The sequence below is a fragment of the Aythya fuligula genome, chromosome 26, assembly GCF_009819795.1.
Source record: "Aythya fuligula isolate bAytFul2 chromosome 26, bAytFul2.pri, whole genome shotgun sequence".
In the NCBI taxonomy this organism is placed as follows: Eukaryota; Metazoa; Chordata; class Aves; order Anseriformes; family Anatidae; genus Aythya; species Aythya fuligula.
In genome coordinates, this window is record NC_045584.1 from 830,743 (window position 1) to 852,020 (window position 21,278).

The window sequence follows — 21,278 nt, forward strand, 5'->3', positions numbered from 1 at the left end:
AGGGGGGCGGGCGGGAAGAGAGGGAAGGGAGAAGAGGAGGAGAGAGAGGAGAGGGAGAACCAGCCCAGGGAGGAGAGAGGGGATTAAGAAGGAAAAAGAGGAGATTAGGAGGGAAACGTGAGCGGTGCTGGGAGCCGGTGGGCAGGGGCTGCTGCTGGGACGAGGGACAAAGCCTCGGGGCTGGGCTGAGTGAGGTGCCAGATGCAGCCGCCCTCGCAGCCCTCTTCCCGATTTCCTGGCACGGAGGAGCCCAAATCCACGCAGCCTCCACCGTGTGCCTTAATCCACAATACCAGCAGCCACCCAGCCCGGTGCCGCGTGCGCTATAGTGCATGGCGGCAGAGCTGAGTGAACCCCTTTCCCCCCACACACCCCAGTGCCTGATGCCATCATCCAAAACCCCAGGGGGGAGCCTCTGGGGCAGCCCCAGCCCCGCTCAGCCCCATGCTGGCACTGCCAACCTCGCCGGGACCCTGCTCCCCTCCACGGGGCAGCCATGGGAAAGACAGAGCCATGAGGGGCCACGGCAGCAGAAATCCAGCAAAGCCCCCCTGGGCCTGGGAGAGCTCCGGAGAGCCTGGAGAGCCTGGGCTCTACCGGTCAATCAATCAATGAGGGATGAAGGCGCCGGCATCGATCGGGGGAGATGGCTTTGCAGGGGCCGCGTAATGGAAACGCGCGTCTGGAGACGGCCAAACGGAGCGGCCGGTGCCGCGGGCACCGCCACGAGGGGACGCAGGGCTGGCTGCAGGAGGAGAAATCCCCCTGCCATGGTCTGCACCCACCCAAACCCCGCTCTGACCCCTTTCTGGGTCCTCTGGGGCAGGTGCCAGCCCTGGGTGATGTAGCCGGGCAGCACCTTCCTCCACTGCAGGGACTGGGGGGACAGGGATGGGGACAGGGGGGGACGGGGATGGGGACAGGGCATCCTCCCACACGGCCGCCCCCTGCCTCCCCTCCCCTTCTGATAATCCTATTTTTGAACCAGGGGATTAGGATCAATACTTCACTCCTAATGCTGCGGTAATACAGTGTTACACCGCCAGCGCCAGTTCCCTGCTGAAACACTTAAGGTAGTTTAAACCCATTTGTGCTGGGGAGTGCCGTGAATTCGCAACGAGGCTGGTTGGTTTTTTGTGGTTTTTTGGTTTTTTTTTGCACGGCAGAGGCAGAGCCGTAGCGGTGGCGTGGTGGGTGCTGGCCCTGCTGCCACCTGCTCTGGCCAAATCCAGCCCCCCCGCGGCACCGAGGAGCAAAAGCCACGGGGGGCTCTGAGCAGCCGAGCCCTTGTGCAAATGCCCCTCGTGCAACGGAGCCCTCGTGCAAACAGTCGTGGTCCCCGTGCTTTGGGACGGCTCCGGCGCAGGGTGCAGAGGGGAGCCTGGTGATGTTTCGCTCCAGATTGGCTGAGGGGTTTTGAGGCAAAGTCCCAGGGAATAGAAACACAAATATTTCCATCCAGTGCTATAATTATGAATTAGAGCAAAGCTCTGTCTTTATTAGGTGCTAATAGAGATAAAGGGGGTTTTGAAATGCAAGGCACAGCTATATAAATGCTAATTCACCCAGAGACCTCCTCTCTCCCCAGACCGCAGAGAACGCAGGTTCCAAGGCAACTTCCCACCAAAAAAAATAGGGATGAGCAAACTCCAAGAAACCATCTCAGCAACTTAATTAAGTTTGTTTAACGACACGGCCTTTCCCCTCTGCCCCGGCCAGGAGGGACCGTGGAGCATCCAGGGGCTGGGGCCGCTGCAGCCGCTGCTGGTCAGGGTACACCGGGCACCCCAAGGTGCTCCTGGTGTCACCCCACCTCCAGGCACCCCACAGCACTGCCCACTGTGGTATCCCGGGTCCCCTCATGGCATGTGGGTGCTGGTGCCATCATCCCCGGTGCACAAACACATCCATTGCAGCACGCACGGGTGTGCACACGCTGCAGGCTGCTCTTATGAGCATGCACACACCTTGCAGCACGCACACACCTTGCAGCACGCACTGGTGCAGGGGCAGCAGCGCTACGAGGCACCCCTGTGCCTGGCCTCTGCCCTTCCTCGCTGCACCAAGGCAGCAGGAAGACAAAGCACAGCCACGAGGCCAGGAGGAGCAGCTGTGGAAACCCATGGCCCCGACAGGCTGGAGCTTTTGGAAAGCTGCAGGAAGCGGCTTCTCCCCCACGTTTCCACCAGACCCCGACCCCACGCAGGCGTTTCTGCAGGGCAGAGCCAGGGCACGGGGGTGCCGGGGGGCAGCGAGCATCCTGCTGTGGCTGTGAGCCCGGAGAGCCCTGATTTAATCAGGAGGTGATTGGGGAAAAGCAGCAGACCCTTTAGAAAACGCTCCTGCCTTCAGCAGGGCTGTAAGTGCTTAAAAGCTTTCAAGGTGGGTTATTAGGGAAATGAGTGGCATGGATCCTAATGAAGGGAAAGCGAGGCTCGATAGCACTCATCCTGCCTTTCATAATCAGCCGATCAATCCCGGCTCCCGTCCTGCTTCTGGCTCCTCTTTTCCGGGGAACCTCTCCCGGCGCGATGCCGGGATGATTTATTCGCCCACCGGGCGCGCGCAGCGAGCTGCCGCCGGTCCCGGCCTCACCTGGTGCCCTCCATCCCTCTCGCTGTCACCCCAAATATCTATTTTTCAATTTTCCTCCGCATCGATTTTCAATCAGGTGCAGGGCAACGAGACAATCCAGGCTGAGCCGGCCGGGCTCTGGCCGCCACTCAGCGGAAAAGTGATCACCGCAATTAGCGGCCGGCCTCGCCAGCAGCCCCCGCAGAGGCTGCGCCTCTCGCTCAGCACCCCCCCGGCCTCCCTCGGCCACGGCTCCTGCTGCTGCCCCCCAAATCCCAGCCGCTTCTCGGGGTGCTGAGCACCCACTCGGGGAGGCTGCAGGATGCCCGTGAGCGGTGCTGGGTTACACCGGTGAGGATCCGGCCAGCCGTGCCCAGAATAGTTTTCAATTAAAACAAAAATATCCTATAATAACCCACAGAGGGGTTTTTATTTCCTTCCCATTTTTTTTCTCTTTTCTTTCTTTTTTTTTTTTTTTTTTTTTTTTTTTTTTTTTTTCCGAAATAAATATATTATGAGGAGCTTAGAGCTGTATGTAAAACCGGCAAGGGACAATTTGAGGATTAGGGATCGGAACTGTCCTGGTGTGACGGGCGAAGAAAGGAAAATCCTGCAGAGCCGGGGGGGGCGTCATGGCCAGCGCGGGGCGGACGGGGGGGTCCTGGTGACGGCTCCACCAGCAACGCAGAGACCCCGGGGGGCCAAAAGGGACCTGGCACGGCCCCCTCCCGGGCCCGGAGCTGCTACCTGCCTGCCAGCAGCGTGGTTTAGCATAAAAGTCATTTTGCTTTCGGCCCCCGACTGCCGCGCTCCCGTCTCCAGGCAGCCGAGAACTTCCTCGAGCGCCGGGCGAAGCCCAGCGGCTGGGTGCAGATAGCCGTGCGGGGTGACGAGCGTTTAACCCCCTCCGTCAAGGATAATTGGCTTGTTTACCATTTCCCTGACCCCAAAAAGACAATGAAATTGTGCACGAAACCAATAGATTTTTAGCTGCGTGCCCGCAGAGAGAGAGGAGCCATAAATAAAAGGCAGGGAGGGAGGCGTGTGGCGGGGATGGATAATGAATCCCTAATGGGAGCGATGCTCGCAGCGCGAGCGGGGGCTTTTGGGGACCAATATTTGCCTTCCTGTGAGGCTGGCAGGGACGGTGTGCAGTGCTCAGCCTGTTCTGCAGCACTGCTTTGGGTGAAAACACAGCGATTTGGGCTCAGCCTGCTGCCAAGGGAGGGTGGCCAGGACAGGGGCTGTGGGGACAGGGCTGGGAGCACCAGAAGGGGACATCCTCAGCACGAGGGGACCTGTCACCATCCTCATCCCACACCCCAGCCCCACGTGTGACGAGGAGCAGTGTCCCCAGGGTGGCTTCTCCCAAAAGTGGCCGTGTCCCTGCACCGGCATCCTTGGAGCCCCTTCCCGTCCTCTTGCCTTAATGCACCACCTCTATTTATTCTGCTCCTGTAACTGTAAAATTGATTTCCTTGCAACACGACGCTTGTCTTTCACCACTGAACGCACCCAAATGCTCCAACATAAGACACTGGCAATTTTTAATTAGTTTCCTTTATACCTCTTGCCTCCCAGAGCAGGCATGTGGAACTGGAACAGGGGAGCCCAAGAAAGGAACAGGATCCAAAGACGACAAAACCACTCTTTATTCTTGATATGATTATTAATAATACACGCGGGTTACCTAACGAGGCAGATGGGCTGCTTGGGCAAGGAGGGAAGGGGCAAGCAGCAGCACGTGCAGGGAAGCGATTATGGGATCTGAAAGCTCCAGGGCTGGAGGAGGATCTTCAAGTCTCTGAGTAAGACCTCCAGGCAGCTCAGAGCCTCCTGCCTTCCTTCGCCTACCCCAAGCTCCCCCAAACCAGTCTGGATCTGGTGATCCCATCCCTGGCACGACTGGCAGTGATCTGGCTTCCCCATCCCATCCCATCCCATCCCATCCCATCCCATCCCATCCCATCCCATCCCATCCCATCCCATCCCATCCCATTCCAATTTCCATTTCCATTTCCATTTCCAACCCATTTCAAACCCATCCCATTCCATCCCAATTTCCATTTCCAACCCATTTCAAACCCATCCCATCCCATTCCATCCCCATTTCAAACCCATTCAATTCAATTCCATCCCCATCCCCAGACGCTGTCAGAGCCCCTCGAAGGAGGCACACCTGGATGGTACCATCTGCGAAGGACTAATTAAAAGAGCCCCACCTCCCCTCACGACCCCCCGATAATGAGCCGGGGTTATTAAAACATTAAGGGCAGGGCTGGAGGGGGCCCTGCAGCACCCCACGAAGGAAGGTGTGTGACCTTTGTTGGTGCTCCCAGGCCACGTGTGGGATGCTCAGGTGAGGCGCTGGCACCTTGAGCCCTCCTCTTCCTCCAGAGCTGTTAGGGGACGATGCTGCTGGGGGGTCCCAGCTGGAGCCAGGCAGCCCCCAGTCCCCCCACCCCATGCCTGCTGTGAGCTCGCTGCTGTCCCCCTGCTTCTTCCCCAAAAGTTCCCGTTGGGCTCTTTGGGGGAAATCTCCGCTCAGGCTCAGCTCCTCACCACTGCCTGACCTCCCCTTGCCCCTGGGGCTGGGCTGCATGGGGGTGGCTGGGGGCTTCCCCATGGGACCCCCCCACAGAGCATCCCTGGGCTGGGGAGACCCCAGGAGGAAGGACTTGGGGTCAGGATTTGGGGCAGCTGCTCGTGGGCTGCAGGAGGGCAGCAAAGCGCCACCGGCCGCGCGCACGAGCGAGCGGTCACCGAAAAAGTTACCGGGGGGGGGGGGGGGGGGGGGGGGGATAAAAGGAGGGGAAAAAGGGCAAAAGGAGGAGGAGGGGGAAGGGGAGGAAAGTCCTGCGGCCTCTGCCTTGTCAGCTCTCCGTCTGCTGTCACTCAGCCGCCGAATTCTCCTTCAAGTTGTCATAGCGAGGCTGGAGGGGATTATGCCGAGGCACTGTCCAGAATTGATTCATGTGGAACGCGTGCTTGACTAGCGGAACCGCTGGTGTGAGCGGGAGCCGCTGAGACCCCCTATTTTCCCACCTTCCTCAGACAATCTGGTATTGTTTGGCCGCAGCCTTAGTGATCCCTGCGCCGGGGCTGTGACTGACACAGCTTTGAGGCTCTAAGGCGTATTTTGAATTTCTAAAACCTCTCAGGAAGTCCCCGGGGTGCCTTCTGCCATTGTCTTGTTTCTCCTTTCGCCTTTTTCCCTTTCCACCCCGCGCACCCCTCCCGCCGCCTCCCCCCCTCCGCCTCCTCCCCCTTTTTTTTTTCCCCCCCTTTCCTCCCCTAATTCCAGGCCCTAAAATCCCCACCAGAGTATATATTTTTTTTCCCTTTTTTTTTTTTTCCCCTATGTTTACGCTGCAACTCTCTCTGGAGCTGCTCAGCCCGTTCGCAAACATGATTTCCAAAAAAAAAAATATATAAAAAGAAAACAACAAAAAGCAAGCCAACTAAAGCTCCAAAAGTTCCCAAATCCTTGATCTGCCACGGCGAAGAAGGGCTTTACTTGTTTGCTTTTAATCAGCTGACACAAGCCCCGGGATGTGCTGAAAAATAATAATAGAAATAAATCTTTCACCTAATCTACCAGGGGCGTGCGTCCGTCCTGGCGCTCTCTGGCATCCGCCGTCCGCCCGTGTCCGTGCTTGCCGCCGCCGTCCCCGCTCCGGGCGCCGTCTCCCGTGGGAAGCCCCGGAGCTGCTGCGGGGTCCCTGTGATGGAGCCGAGCTCTCGGGGCCTCCGTTGGGGTTTTTTGTGCATCCGGGGCCACCAAACGCCCGCCCGGTCCCCGCCGGCGTCCCCCGGCCTCTCCGCAGCCCCGGCACTCTATAACCATTTCCCATTTCCAGTCTTAATCTTATAAGGATGAATTGAGAATGACCAGCGTAAATACACAGGTGCCACTGGGAGCAGAAACCACTCTTTAATCTCAGATATGAAAACAATTCCCTGCACTGCTCACTAGCAATCAGCAAGTGCTATCAGTGCCGCGCTCTCCCTGGGAACAGGAGAGCTTATAAATATGAATTAGCGCAGAGAAAATCTACTCTCTTACCTAAAGCTAAATGTTATCTGGGTCCCTTTCCAGCAGTGGCTGACATTTCCAGAGTGCTTTTAGTCACATCTGTGGGAAGACAACTCATTTCTCGAGGAAAAAAAAAATAAAAAATAAAAAGAGAGAGAGAAAAAGGAACCAGAGAGGAAGCGGAGGAGCGGGAGGACGAGGTGGGGTGGAGGAAACGCTTCCTTTGTTTGAGGAGGTGAAGGTGGGGAGCCCGAGCTGGCTGCAGGAGGAGTGGGGGGCTCTGCCCTGGCACCTGGGGCTAGAAGTGGGGGGAAATGGGGCAGGGGGCAGCGGGAGTGCAGGCAGGGATGTGGGAAATGGTGTCTGAAAGAGGGCTGAGAGCACCCCTGAGGATGCCCCGAAAATGGGGGCGTTCAGCTCGTGTTGTGCTGCGCTGCACTGAGGGAGTTGGGGAAACTGAGGCACGGCGAGGGAATTGCTCCTGAGGCCTCGGCACCCCAAGAGAGAGCAGAGCACGAGGGAGGTGATGGGGCAGGGGGACGAGGATATAGCCAGGCTGCCCGCAGCCTCCTTTCCCCATCTCTGGGCACAGTTGGGGGGCGCAGCCCGCTGCCCCAAAAAGCGCCGTGGTCCTGAGCTGCCGGTGAAGGCTGCGCCGCGTGCCCCCGGTGTGCTCCGATCCCCAGCACCAGCACCCGGCCTCCAACCACCAGCCTCTGCTACAGGCCGCGAGAGCCTCTAATGGGATGCTGAAAGCCGTCTTTTAGGTTTTTAATGAGCGGTTCCTGGCAGGAATGCTAAGCATCGCTAGGTAGCCGGGCCTGCGTCTCGCTGTCGGTGTGTTTCCGTGTCCTTGGCTGGCTTCAGTGAGCTCTGACCTCATTTGCTTGGTGCCGTTCAATTAACGAGGCGCGCGGCGCTGGGGAGGGGTGGGGGTGCCGGGGGGCCGTTAGCCGTATGTATTAATTTCCAGTTCATGTTCCAAACAATTGAGCATCGCCCGGCGGCGGGAGGAGGCGGCCGGCCGCGCTCGGGGGTGCCGCTGCCAAGCTGCAGGCGCTGGTTTCCTGCGGGGCTGCGGGGTCTGGGGCCAACCTTGGGGTCCCCTCTTCGCCCTCGACCCCATTTGGGGCCAGATCTGTGCCCCTCGCAGCACCCTGCTCGATCCCCCTCCATCTCGTGGTTCCTCCGAATCACTGATGGCTGCTCAATTGGACAGAGACGATTTGGAAAAAGGCAAGAGAAGGAGAGAAATGTTTCCCAGGAAGTTTAAAAAAAAAAAAAAAAAGCAGTTTCAGGCACTGAAATTTATGCTACTCTAAAATGGGTTTTATTCCAGCGTAATGAGAGAACAAAATAATTAATTCCTCTGCCGGAGACAAAAGGCTGGAGGCTCCCTCCAGCCCCGTCTCCCCGTGCCGTGAGGATGGGCTGGCTCCTGCAGCGCTTTGCCCAGCACCAGGGCAGGATCCGGCCCCTTCCCAATGGGTTTGGGCTGGGTTTGTGCCCTGGGGGGGGGGGTGTTGGGGCTGGGAATGGGGTGCGCGAAGTGTAGCCCCCATTGCCCCCATCTCCATCCCATTGCCCAGGCTGGATGTGGCCCCATGCTGTGGGGTCTCCATGGGGGATGCCAGGTCCCCAGCCCGCTGGCAGTGGCCACTTGCCTGCACCCATCGGCCAAGCTGGGGGGGACACGGGGTGGGGAGGGACGGGCAGGCTCGCAGCCCCCTCAATAACCGAGGTGTCAGTGGGATTACAAAGGGCAGGGGCTGCCTCTGCTCTCCAGACACAGCCCACTGCTCCTTTTGGGGCTGTGGATAAACAGGGAGATTGTGCTTGTTCCAGATGAAGTGATAAATATTAATTATGCCAGCCAGCCTCTTCCAGCCCACCCTTATCACCGCGACATAATAGAGCGCGGGCAGGACGGGGATAAATGGAGGCAGAGTCAATTTATTCACTTAGCAGGTCACTCCCTTTAAGAATATCCCTTTCAAACGGGAGTTGCAACCAGGCTAGATCAAGCAGGGCCGAGCTTGCCTCCTTTAGATATGATAAAATATTCTAATAAATACTCAGGGAGCCCATTACAAGGAGAACATTTTGTGCCACGAGACCTCTGCGGCGGGGCCTTCCGTGGGGGCCCCTGGACGAGTTGTGGTGGGGCCGAGCATCGTCCCCGGGGCTCCCCCAGCCTCAGGATGCTCTCCCTATTTCCATATTTTATGGTAAAACATAAAAACGTGCTGCTGGCACGGGGGGCTCGCTGAGGTGCCCCCCACTGCCCCGCGATGAGCGTGGCTCCTAACAAGGAGAGGGATTGGAGCGTGTCAGGGAAATTCCCACTCATGCTGCTCGTGTGTTCGGCAGCAGGGCTGGTGTTGGGGTCCCAGCGCGTGGCACGACCCCTGGCCATGCTCTCGGCCCAGGATTCGTTTCCTTCCCTTGTACGTACAAGAGCAACCTCCTGCTCAGCTCCCTTCGGTGCAGGAGACACAAAGCATGCGCCCTCTGGGGTGCCCGGCAGCGCGATGGCCCCGGCTGTGGGGTCCTGACCCCATCCAGCCCCAATCCTACCCCAATTCCACCCCAATCCTTTCCCTGTTCCCGCCTTGCTCCTGGCCCCATCCCCTCCTATCCCCTTCCCCGATCCCACCCCAGTCCCACAACAGCCCCATCCGTGCCTTGTAGCATCCCACCTCCCCCTCCCCAAATCCTGCCCCCAATCACCCCCAGCACCTCCCCATCCTCCTCCCACATCCCCCTTCCTAACCCCTTAATCCCAATCTCTATCCCAATCCCTCCCCACCCCCCTCCCACCCTTATTTCCCCAGCTCCCCCCCTCCCCGTTCCCATCCGGCGGCCGACGGCGGCACCGTGCGGCCGCACCGGGCAGCGCCGCTCCTCCGGGACCGGGGCAGGATCGGGCCCCGGGAGCCGTGGGGCTCCGGGACTCCCCGGGAGGGGCCTGACCGACCCCAGCCCCGGCCCCAAACCGAGCCCCGATCCCGCTGCGTGGCCCCGTTGCGCTCCGGGGCAGGCGGTGGGGCCGCCTCCGGGCACCGGTTGCGCGCCCCGGGGACAGCACCGGGCACGGGGAGGGGGTCCCTTGGGGTTGGGGGGGGTCCCACCGGTCCCGCAGCAAGCACGGGGCTGGGAGGGGGCTCCGGGTGATGGGGAGCGGCCGGAGCCATCCCCCCGGGGGGGCCGCGGGGCTGGCGGTGCAGTGACGGCGCCGTGCCGTGGGGTGGCACGGCCGAGCCGGGCGGGGATGCTGCCGGGGAGGGTCCCGGAGCGCCGCAGCCCCGCGATCCCACCTCCCTCTGCCCCCGCAGCCACGGCCCTGCCTGCGTCCCTGCGGTCCCGCATCCCCGGGACCCCATAATCCTGCATCCCCCTGGTCCCCTCTCCTTGGGTACCAGCATCCCTGCATCCCTCCATCCATCCCTGCATCCCTCCATCCCTCCCTCCATCCCTCCATCCCCGCACCCCAGGGCTGCAAATCCTTCCCCTACCCCCCTCCCCGGAGAGGAGCGGCAGGAGCAGCCGGCACCCAGGCGTGGGGGGGCCCCGCGCAGCCCCCGCACCCAGCGCCCACCCTGCTCGCGGCCACCCTGCGCCGGGGATGAGGGAGCACCGAGGGGATCACGGCTCCGCTGCGCAGCCCCGCCGCAGCTAACGGTACGTGTCGGGCCCCTGAGCCAGCCTAAATATTAATTATGGGGCTGGGGGGGGGGCTGTGTTGTTGTTTTGGGGGGGCTGCAGGAAGCAGGGTGCGGATCGGGGTGCCTGTATGCAGGGCACAGCCTGGCCTGCGGGTGCAGGATCCGGCCTGCCGGGCTCCAAAACGCAGAGACAGCCCCCGACAGATGGGGATGGGGTGGGAAAAGGGGGATGCGGGGGCCTGGTGTGAGAAGCAACGGTGGGAGGGGGTGTTGGAGGGGGGGGTATAATCCCGGAAAAGGCGGCGTACGTGCCTGGTGGGAAGGGGATTTGTGCCTGCGCCTCCATCGCGCTCGATAATCCCAAGGAGCGCTCGCCGCCGGGCCATCTGCACGCCTGGGGGGCGCAGCGGGGGGGCCGCGGCGATGCTCGGGTCTCCTCTGCCAAGCAGCTGGTGGGAGATCGCCCCCCCCCCCCCCGGCCCCACCATGCCCTCCTCCAAGACGGGCAGCGAGTACTGGATCGACGGCTCCCACCGCGAGACCGCGCTGGAGGACTTCTACGTCGTGGGCCCCGAGCTGGGACGGTACCGGGGGGGACACCAGGGGGGGTGCAGGAACCATCCCCGTGTGGGATTGCATCCTGCTGGAGGGCTGGGAGGTGTGGGTGCATGCGGGGGGCTGTGGGGATGGAGGGGGGGTGGATGGAGGGGGACCCTGTCCTCGCACGTGAGCTCAGCATCCGTGGTGATGCTCCAGTGGTGATTTTGGGAGCGCTCGCTGAGGGCTTGCAGGATGGGGCCTGGGGTCCCCGTGTGCTGTGCGTCTCATGCCCTGGGTGCAGAGTTTGTCCATGGCCTCCCCTCTGACTTTGGGTTTTGGTGATGAGCCTGGGACTGTTGGGGGTTCCTCCTGTGAAAACCAAATACCCCGAGCCCCAGGGAAGGGCCGTGTCTGAGGGATCCCTTCTGGGTTATTGCACGGACAACGGGTCTGGATCTGTCCCACTCGGGCCACAAAGCCCTGCAGAGGTTCCACGTGAAGCCACCTCGGTGAACATGGAGGTTCCTTTGATTTATCCCTTAGAGATCATCGGGCAGGTGATGCTCAGGCGTGGTGCCAGGGCTGGTTTGCCAGGTCCCGGGGGTGCCAGGAGAGGTGGTGCCATCCTCCCCTCCTGCTGGGGGTGCCCGCTGGCCACGATGCAGCCTGGTGATGCCCAGACCCAGCTCCGGAGGGGTTTTCTCCACTGTAGAGGTGCTGGAAAAGCTCACAGCAGGTCAGGATCAGGCCAGGCTGGGATGCAAAGCACGAGCTGGCTGCAGGAGCAGGGCATTGCGTGGGTCTGGGCCACATCCTGCTCCCATCCATGGCCCCGTACTGTGGGGGCAGTGGAGGAGGGCAGCAGCACTGCTGCTGAGACCCCCTCCTGCTCCGGGAAGGGGCTGGGGACCCCAGGACATGGCCACGGACGCTGTCCCCATTCTCTCCCCACTGACTCCTGCCCCTTGAACCACCCACATTTATCTTCCGGAGCAAGGGGCTGGCTCCTCACGGCGCTGCCGAGCCGGGGAGCTGCTGCTCATCAGGCAGAGCCCGAGCTCCTCTGCTCCCCCCTTAATGAGGGTCCGGCAGGGCAGGGTGGGCGAGCCCCCAGCAGGTGACCGGGGGCAGCCAGCACCCACCCGAGAGCCCCTCGGGGTTTCTGTCAGCAGAGGAGCCTTTGGGGCTGAAAACGAGCGGTTTGGATTAAATCAGGTGTTGCAGGCTCCTCATTAACACCAGGGCTCAGCCTGCACAGCCGGACATAGTGTGGGGGGGGACAGGGGCTGCCCCGAGCCCCCCGGCCCCTCCATCCACCCGTTGGGGGATTCAGCATCCAGCTCCAAACGCGCCAGCAGCGGCTGCGGGCTCCTGGCAAATCCCATTGTTTCGACATTTTCCAGTTCATCTGCAAAGCAAATACAATTATCTGCGGCCGCAGCCGAGGTTGATGGCGGGGGGGGGGGTTTACACGAGGCCCAGAGCGGGGCAGCCGGGTGGGCTGGGGGTGGCTGCGGCCGTAACGGGGAGCGCGGGGGGCTCGGGCAGGGGGCTCGCAGGCTGAGCTTTGTCGGAGGGGTGAAGCCGAGCAGCTCCCAGCTGCTGGGCTCGAAACGATGCTGAGGGCAGCAGGAATTGGGCTGAAACCCCCCCCCCGTGCAGCTGGCACAGGCTGAGCAGGGGGGGCGCAGGGTCTGGGGTGAAGGGGAGCGGGGGCTGGGGCTCGGGTGTTGAGATTTTTGGGTGGTGAAATCGGGACAGCAAACACGTCTGTGGGGCGAGGGGCTGCTGTGATGTGCAGGCACCCGGCGTGCTTGGAAGCTGTAGGAGGGTTGTGTGGGGCTGGGGGGGGACATTTGTTGCTTTTTTTCCCCGTGGGAAGGGCAACTTGTATTGTGGGCACAGCAGCGGTGGGGTTGCCTCGGGTTCAGCCCAAAGCCACCCGCCCGTCTCGCAGAGCCGGAGAAGTGGGGGACAAGATGCCAACCCCCCCCCTCTGAGCTGGAGCTGTTGCTTGTTTCCCAAGCATTTTGTTCCCCCCCCCCCAAAAAAAAAAACATTGTAGGAAACATGCAAAAGGAAGAAAAGCGCCTTGGAAGCGCCCAGGGCTGGGGCTGCCCGCTGTGCCTCGCTCCGGGGGTGCCGCAGGCTGAGCCCCCCCCGTGCCCCCCGGTACCCAGCGCCGCTGTTGTCATGGGGATGCGATTCCCGAGCTCGGCCCCAGGAGCTGCAAAAATCCGCTCTCGTTTTTCAAGCAAATCGCTGCCTTTCCTGACAGCCCCCGGGGAGCCCGGCGGCAGCAGCGGCGCGTGGCGTTACACCGAAGGGTCGCTCGCGGCCAGGCCGCGGGGTCGTCGTGCTCCCGGGGGATGTTTTGGTGCAAAAAAAGGTGGCTTTGGGGCTTCGACCTTTGCTGTGGGCAGGCAGGGCTGGCGTGCTCCTCGAGCCAGAACGTGAACCTGGTCCCAGAAGGCGGCGAAGCCAAAGAGCAATAAAACGTGGTCAATTACTCGGGGGGTGAGAATTAATCTGCTCCGAGGAGCCAGGCACCGAAGATGAAATTGCAAACTAGCCCCGTAATGGCCTGAAGAAATGGGTTGATTTCACTGTCCAGTGGTTAGAAAACATTATTAACCAGATCTAAAAATTACGGGCAGCTGAGTGGCACAGCTGGGGACCGCGATGGGAACGATTTCTCCTTTGTAACTTGGAGCGGTTTCGCTTGGCGGGGAGGTTTTGTGGCCGTGCAGGCACCGTGGGGATGCGACTGGGATGGGGGGGGGCCCGCCAGCACCACTGGGTCCCCGCCGAGGTCGTCCTTGTGGCTGCGAGCAGGGAAAGGGAAGCTCCTTCCTGCCCCGAAAGCCGCTTAAGGCTTTAAACCGCCTTTAGGATTCAGTTTTAATTAAAACGGCTTTACTGGGAAAGCTGGAATTGATGCGGGGGGGAGCGAGCTCAGCTCCCGGCGCTGGCAAAGGAAGGGATTTTGTGACATGGCTGGGGGACAAGTGGGGGCCCCCCGGTCCCTGCTGCACCCAGGCGGTCTCACACACCCTCTGTCCTGCCAGGGGAGCCACCTCCGTGGTGTACAGCTGCGAGGAGAAGGGCACGGGTGCCCCGTACGCCGCCAAAATACTGAAGAAGACGGTGAGTTCCCGCAGGGATGCAGGGGTGAAGGGGCTCTGATCCGCTCCGAAAGTGTGCGGGGCACCGGGATGGGGATGGGCACGGGGACGTTGGCTGCTGGGGCCCAGGGTTTGGGCTGGGAGCGTGGCAGGCTCCGTTTTTGGAGTGTTTTGGGTGAGTTCTGCTGCTGCGGTGGGAATGGCCCCATGAGGAGCTGCGTGGTGGCCCCGGCAGTGGAGGTGACACGCCTGTGTGGGCTCTGCTTTCCAGATCGACAAAAAGATCGTGAGGACGGAGATCGGGGTCCTGCTGCGCCTCTCACACCCCAACATTGTGAGTACGGCACCGTGGCACAGCTCCCTGCCCATTTTGGTCCCAGCCCTGGGTGCCAACAGGAGGGTGGCAACGTTTTTGAACCACCACCCCACAACCCCGTGCCCAGGTCCCCTCCATGCCCCACGGCACCCCGCTCGGTGCCAATCTCCTCCTTTCCCTTTGAATTTTGAAGCCAGAGACACACACACGGGGCTCACCTTGGCCCTGGCGGCGCCTTTGAGCTTCCCAGCTCCGCCATCCAGGGGCAGCCCCCCCCCAGCCCCCCTCCCCGCTGCCCTCAGATTTCCATTCGGTAAGCAATTTCCATCGAGGAGATCAAATGAATACCAGAGCGAATCGCCCGCCTGTAATGAATCCTGCAAGGGGAGATAAAAGGCGAGGACGGGGCCACGGCTCCGGGCTCTGCGCCCCGGCGCGGCGCTGGCCGCGTGTCTCCGGCACGGCGCTGGGGGGATAACGGTGCCTGGCCCGGTGCAATTCGCAACGCCCGGCAGTGAAGCTAATTCCCCGAGGTGTCAGCAGGGCCGGGGGTGCCGTGTAGCCCCCCCTGTCGTCGCGGGGGCTCCCGGGCTCCTCAGCAGCTCCCTCCTCCTTGTTCGCAGCGGCTTAGTTCCACTGCCAAATTGCAGAAGCATCTTGGGGATGAGCAGCGTTAAAAAAAATAACGTGGCAATCCACCTGGCAGCCTCCCCTCGCCGTGCTGGTGCTGCAGCGGTGTGGTTCCCGCAGGATGGAGACCCCCCCCCAGGTGGATTTTTGTGGCTGGGGGGCCAGGAAATGGCACTGAGCCATGAGGGTCTGGTGGATCCAGCTCGCGCCCCTCGGCACAGCTGTGTCCCACCCTGCTCCTCGGAGCAAAAACTCCGAATTTCTCCCCATCTGAAGGAGAAAAGCCAGTGGGGAGCCCTGCCTGCCATCACTCCAAACCCTGCTGTGAGAGGGAGAGCCGAGGGAAGCCAAAAACAACCCCAAAAATTGGTCTGAGGGGGCGCAAATTCCTGCCTGGCCCTGGCTGGGGTTTGGTGGGGTTCTGCTCGCTCGCAGGTTCAAGTGGTTTTGGAGGGAGAGCTGCTGCACGCCCTTATTTACAGCGGTGCCTCCCGCCCGCGTGCTATCGTTCAGCACCAACCTCAACAGCAGATGATAATAGGATTGTAAACTTTTGAAGTTAATAGGAAAATTATAGTGCTTCTGTGTATTATTATAATGCAATAAGCTGCCACATAGTGTCTCTCACCCTGCAGGGTATCACGGCTCGTCACCCAGCCTGTGAAGGTAATGATTAAAGCCCCATGAAATTCACAGTGTCACAAAAGTCTTAAGAAGCATGAAATTCTCTGTTTTCCATTAAAAAATAAAATAAAATTGCATTTTTGGCGTATTTTTAAGAGAGACCTGTTAATTCCAGATTTGCTGCACTGGCACAAAGCGCTGGGGCAGACTTTGCCTGGTATCTGCAACTCAAATCGTAAGAAAAAGGCAGTTTCTTTCATGCTTCTGCAGCCCCAGAACCATCCCAGGGCCTCTTCCCCATGTGCCCGCGTGGGGCCAGGCCCCGGTGCTGCTCCTGGTGCTGGATTTGGCCCCGGGGCCCCGGAGGCGCCGGCGCGGTGCTGGCGCGGCTGCGAAATCAAAGAGCTCTCGTGGGCTCCGGCGAGCTCCTCTTCCAGTTAATGAGCTTGAAGACATAAAGAGGATAAACGCGAGGCATGCCAGCCTCTCCTCGTTCCCAGCCTCGTCTTTAAGGCTTGATGAAGTGAGTGAGGCTCCTCCAAACAGTTTAACCAAAAAAAAAAAAAGATCGAGTTCAAACAAATAAAAAGGCAAGGAGGGAAATGTGCCAGCTGCGGACCTGTTCCAGCACCAAAAAAAAAACTGTTACGGCCCCACAGTCCTATCTGCACACAGCGAATCTCTGACATCTGTGTCTCTGGAAGGATTTCACCCAATCTGGGAGCAAATGGGGTTTTTGGGGCCTGCCAACAGTGCCCCCCAAGCGGGGCAGCTGCCGCTGAGACCTGCGGTTGTCCCTTGCAGATCAAGCTGAAGGAGATCTTCGAGACGCCCTCCGAGATCGCGCTGGTGCTGGAGCTGGTGACGGGGGGAGAGCTCTTCGACAGGTAGGGCACCCGCGAACCTCGGCCCCCACGGAGGATGAGGATGGAGCGGGGCTGAAGCACGTCCCTGCCGGCTGGGGGGCGAGGGCGCGCGGTGACCCCCGCCGTGTGCCCACAGGATCGTGGAGAGGGGCTTCTACAGCGAGCGGGATGCGGCGCACGTGGTCAAGCAGATCCTGGAGGCCGTGTCGGTAATGTCCCCATGTCCCCCCCCCCCGTGCCATCCAGACCCCCCCTTGCCCCAGGTCTGAGGAGGGGAGGCTGCGGCCAGGGCGTTGTGGGAAGGTCACCGCCGCGCCACGGCAGGGGTCGGCTGGAAATGGGGTTTCCATGGCAACGGAGGGTTTAAAAATGGAAACTTGGCACGGAAAATGTCCTTCCTCTGCCCCGCTGAAGCGCCCGGTGGATGTTTCGGCAGGACAAAGGAGGGGTCCTAAAGACAGCGCTGGTGTCGTGGGGCTGTGCCCCTGCGCCTGGTCCTGCGAGCCCCGGCCACCTCCCCAAGGTCCATCTGCCCCCCTTCCCTTTCTGCATTCCTGTTTTCTCTCTCTCTTTGTAGTATTTGCATGAAAACGGAGTCGTCCACCGTGACCTGAAGCCGGAGAACCTGCTCTACGCAGACCTTTCCCCCGACGCTCCCCTGAAAATCGGTGGGTTTGCCGGGCAGCCACTGCTGGTGCTGGAGCCCAAGGTGTTCCCAGCCTGGTGGCACCCCCCAGCACGTCCTGGGGGCCCTGGGAGCCATTTGCTGGCACCAGAGGGGTTCCCGGCAGTGCCTCTCCTCTCCCTGTGTCCCCCCAGGTGACTTCGGGCTCTCCAAGATCGTGGATGAACAGGACACCATGAAAACCGTCTGCGGGACGCCGGGGTACTGCGGTGAGCAGCAGGGACGTGGTGGCAAAGGACAGGGAAGCTCCTGGGGGCTCCTGCCCTGCAGTCGTGCTCAGCCTCTGCCTTGCAAAGAGCCCAAAATTGGGGATTGCGAGGACAGAGCCAGGTGACAGCGGGGTCCTGCTGGCCGTGGGTCACCAGCCCCGCTGTGAGGCTCTGCTCTGGTCGCCAGTCATTGTGGTTGGTTTTGGGCACGGTCCTGCTGCATCGTCAGCAAATTGCATTGTCCATTAGCCTCTGATTTAATTCCTGGACAGCAGTTTTCCTCAGCAGGGTTTCAGGAGCTTCGTACGCTGGAGATGGGGGGGACCCGAGGAGGTTGCGCCCTGCCTGAGGCTGCACAGAGCTCGGTGCAGGGACAGCCAGCGGCCATGCCCAGTTTTGACCCCAAACTCTGCTTTCAGCCCCCGAAATCCTCCACGGCTGCCCGTACGGCCCAGAAGTGGATATGTGGTCCGTGGGCGTCATCACCTACATCCTGTGAGTAGCGCTGGGGGTCTGCCAGCACCCCTCTCCCCGCTGCCCTCCGTTCACATCCGTGCCCGGGTGGCCGGCACGGGCTGGGGCCAGCGGGGTTCTTTGGCCCTCCTGCTCCCAGGCTCTGCGGCTTCGAGCCCTTCTTTGACCCGCGGGGGGACCAGTACATGTACAGCCGCATCCTCACCTGCGACTACGAGTTCGTGTCCCCGTGGTGGGATGAGGTTTCCCTCAACGCCAAGGACCTGGTGAGTGACGCGGCGCTGGCCTCGGGCTCAGGGCTGCCAGACGTGAAGCCTTCGGATCAATGCTTCATTTGGAAAAATAACCAAGCCAAGAGTTTGCCAAACAGAACAGCAGCGTCTTAAATGCTTTCTGTCTCTGGACATGGTTCAGAAGAACTCCTGCCCCCACGTGTCCGTGCTCCTTGCAAATGAGAAGCCTTTGGAGCCAGAGCCTCTCAGTGCCAAATCCCATCAAGGAGGCGAGAAAGCTCTAGGCAGCTTTAGAAACATTACATGGGGTGGCAGGTGCAGGGGCACTGACAAATGACGCTTTTTTTTGTGTGCCTGAAATTGGCTGCAGGTTCGAAAATTGATCGTCTTGGACCCCCAGAAGAGACTGACCGTCTACCAAGCTCTGGAGCACCCCTGGGTCACTGGGAAGGCCGCTAAATTTGCTCACATGGATAGCACGCAGAAGAAACTGCAGGAATTTAACGCCAGGAGGAAACTGAAGGTAACGCAAAAAAGCCCTGTTAAGCCCCAGGATGTTTCCTGTTCTTCTCTAAACCTGGTGGCCACCGAGGGTGGGCTGCTGCCGCTGGGGTTTGGGAATCCCATGGCAAATAAATGCAGCTTGGGCAGCTGGCTGGCTCTGGGGAGCAAATGGCATGCATGTCCCTCTCCAATGACCCCTGTGCCTTTGCCAACAGGCTGCCATGAAAGCCGTGGTGGCCTCCAGCCGCTTGGGCAACCACGGGCACCACGACTGCTCCAGGAGCGGGCGCAGCCGGGGGGGCCCACGAGGCACCCACCTGCCCCAGGGGCCGGGGAGCGCCGTCCCCGAAGCCACCGCCGCGGCTGAGGACCTCGAGGCTTTTCCTGCCGTGCCCCAGGTCCCCGTGAATGGCGCCAGCTGCAGGAGCTAACGCTGCTCGGCGCCGCGGCCGGCTCACATCCTCGAGCAATACCCCAGGGACTCTCGGAGGCGGGCAGGGGCGGAGGAAGGCGCAGCGGGACGGGAGCACCCCGAGCGTGACGCGGCGTGCTGTAGGTGTGCTGTGGGTGCGCGTGGTCTGTGGTGTGAAGCATCCTTCTGTCGTGTCCTGGTGCCAGTGCAGTTGTAGCCGGTCGCTGTGAGTGTGAGTGTCTGTACGGACCTGCGGAAGCAAGGCTGGTGACTCGGTCTTCCAACAACTTACAGTTTCGGCCGCCGTGGCTTTAAAAAGTGCCCACGTGGCTTAAAAAATGAGGAGCAAACAGCTGAAAAAGGATTTCTTTCACCTTCCCTACAAAGGCAGGCAGTTATCTTAACAACAGAGTTTTCTACATTTCTGTAAATAGTCCTTAAGGGTGCATTACTTAGGAGAGAAGGTGAATTTAGCTGATTTCTGACAATCTACATTCCACCTACAATCGCTGCTACAAGACCCAGCCGTGGGTTTGCTGCTGTATTCCACCAGGGCTGTCGATGCCTTTGAACCCAGCTGTTGGAACATATCCAGAGAAAAGTGTTTGCCAGTTGTTCCTCCATTATCCCTAGCTGGTAGATGACCTCAGTTTAATTCGTGCTTTTGTTACCCTCCGGTTTCATTCGTTCTGATGTTCAGTCTCGGTGTGGCCACGTGAGAGTAGTAGGACTATTACTGACCAGGAATGCTGGCTTCATTTGCATTCCAGGTTGCGATTTACACGAGTTTTACTGAAGAACAATGCAACTATTTCTACAGAGCATTGTAGGACTTTGTAACGTAACGGTGCTGTTGTTTCTTGATTGACGACAATGAGTTTATACACGTTTGTTTGTTTGTTTTTAAAACTAATGAAATCGGTTGACAAACTTCTTGAAAAGAAAATTTTTAGGCAAGCATTTGCCAAGCCACAGGATAATAACCATTTGTGGGTTTTAATACAGAGCAAGTAACGAGAAAGGAAAAGCCATATCACACGTGCTAGACTAAAGAAAGCCTGTCGCTTGGTGCCAGGCTCAGCTGCTGTAATCCAGCGTGGGGCTTGCTGACCCAAGGTGTCAATCGTGGTCATTTTTGGTCATGTATATGTAACATAATGTTCCAGGCAAAAAAAAAAAAAAAAAATCTCACCTGGGAGAGAATGAATTCATACACGAAGTTCATTTTTCCCAGATGGGGATGTACAATTCATTAGTTGGTAAGGGACTGCGAACAAAATGCGACTTTGTTTAAGTCAAAAGCTGCAACCAGAGACCCCCAGCTCAGTCCAGAGAGGGTTGTTCGACAGATCGAGACCTGGAAGCAGAGAGGCAGGAAGGCAAAGGTGACACGATGACTTTCATACCTAGTTACAGCACAAGTAGAAACCATAAAGACAACATGTAAGGGCTGATCCATACCTTCTGACGCTCATTTATGTTTAGGGTGCTTGTCAAGCTGAATACATGGAGAGATTGGATGTTTAAGAGTTTTTATTTAATTGGAAAAATAGTAGGTGAAGACCAGAAATGTGCTCCTTTTACTGTCATTCATACCTTAAACTGGGAAGGAGGTGGGTAGCATAGCATTACTTTGGAGAAAGCACAGGCTAATGGTGTGGGAGAATGGCGTAAGCAAGGGGAAAATCATTCCTGCTGCGTTTTGTGGGACGAGTGGTTGTTTCCTTCCTTCCTCCCTCGATTTTTAATGTAGAGGCAGCATCTGACAGCATGCTGAGCTCTGGGCTTCCTCCTACAGGCGTGTTTAGGGTGACGCTCTCCCTCCTGCAAACTCCATTCACAGAAATGGAGCCAGAACTCCAAGCATGCCGTTTACTAAACCAGGTATTAAAAGATTATTTCATATGCTCAGAAATGAAATACCTATTTAAACATCTTGCAGGACCAGGCCCGAGTGCTCAGCACACCCACAGCCTGTGAAGCAGGGACCAATGCTGGAAAATGCTAAGCAACATTGCACTGCCTTCAGACTACTCCTGATCTTGCAGAATCATATCAGTCAGATAACAACAAGTAACAACGTGTCTTCTGTGACAGGAGACACCCGATGGAAAATTGTAAGCAAAAAAAGGAGTTTGTCACTCATGTTATGTCAACAAAGTATTACTCCACAAATATCAGTACTTAAAGGTAGGAAAAATGTATACTACTGGGAACAAATGTAATAGGACATGCCATTTTGGTCTGTATGCTGTTTTCAGAATGTGTTTTAATAACTTACTTCTTCGGTATAGTGGTTACATTTTCAATATTGCAGGTATTTATAAAGAAGCATAGACAGAGCTAATAAAATATCAAACATCAGACCGCGAACTCTGTTTTTAC

General features: G+C 59.0%; 1 protein-coding gene across 1 annotated transcript; it reads left to right on the forward strand.

The window, feature by feature from the left end:
• Window positions 1-9,903: 9,903 nt before the first annotated feature.
• Window positions 9,904-21,257, forward strand: LOC116498973 (calcium/calmodulin-dependent protein kinase type IV-like). The gene is made up of 12 exons (XM_032203488.1): window positions 9,904-10,291; window positions 10,725-10,859; window positions 13,884-13,962; window positions 14,212-14,274; window positions 16,315-16,397; window positions 16,513-16,585; window positions 16,954-17,044; window positions 17,196-17,270; window positions 17,690-17,765; window positions 17,884-18,010; window positions 18,348-18,500; window positions 18,697-21,257. Exons 2-12 carry the CDS (start codon window positions 10,762-10,764, stop codon window positions 18,910-18,912), a joined length of 1,134 nt encoding a protein of 377 aa, XP_032059379.1. The 5' UTR covers window positions 9,904-10,291; window positions 10,725-10,761; the 3' UTR covers window positions 18,913-21,257.
• The last annotated feature ends 21 nt before the right edge of the window (window positions 21,258-21,278 follow it).

Coding starts and splice junctions, on each gene's coding strand:
- LOC116498973 (XM_032203488.1), top strand. CDS start 10,762: ATGCCCTCCTCCAAGACGGGCAGCGAGTACTGGATCGACGGCTCCCAC. Junction 17,271..17,689: donor CGGGACGCCGGGGTACTGCG/GTGAGCAGCAGG, acceptor CTCTGCTTTCAG/CCCCCGAAATCCTCCACGGC. Junction 17,766..17,883: donor GGCGTCATCACCTACATCCT/GTGAGTAGCGCT, acceptor TCCTGCTCCCAG/GCTCTGCGGCTTCGAGCCCT.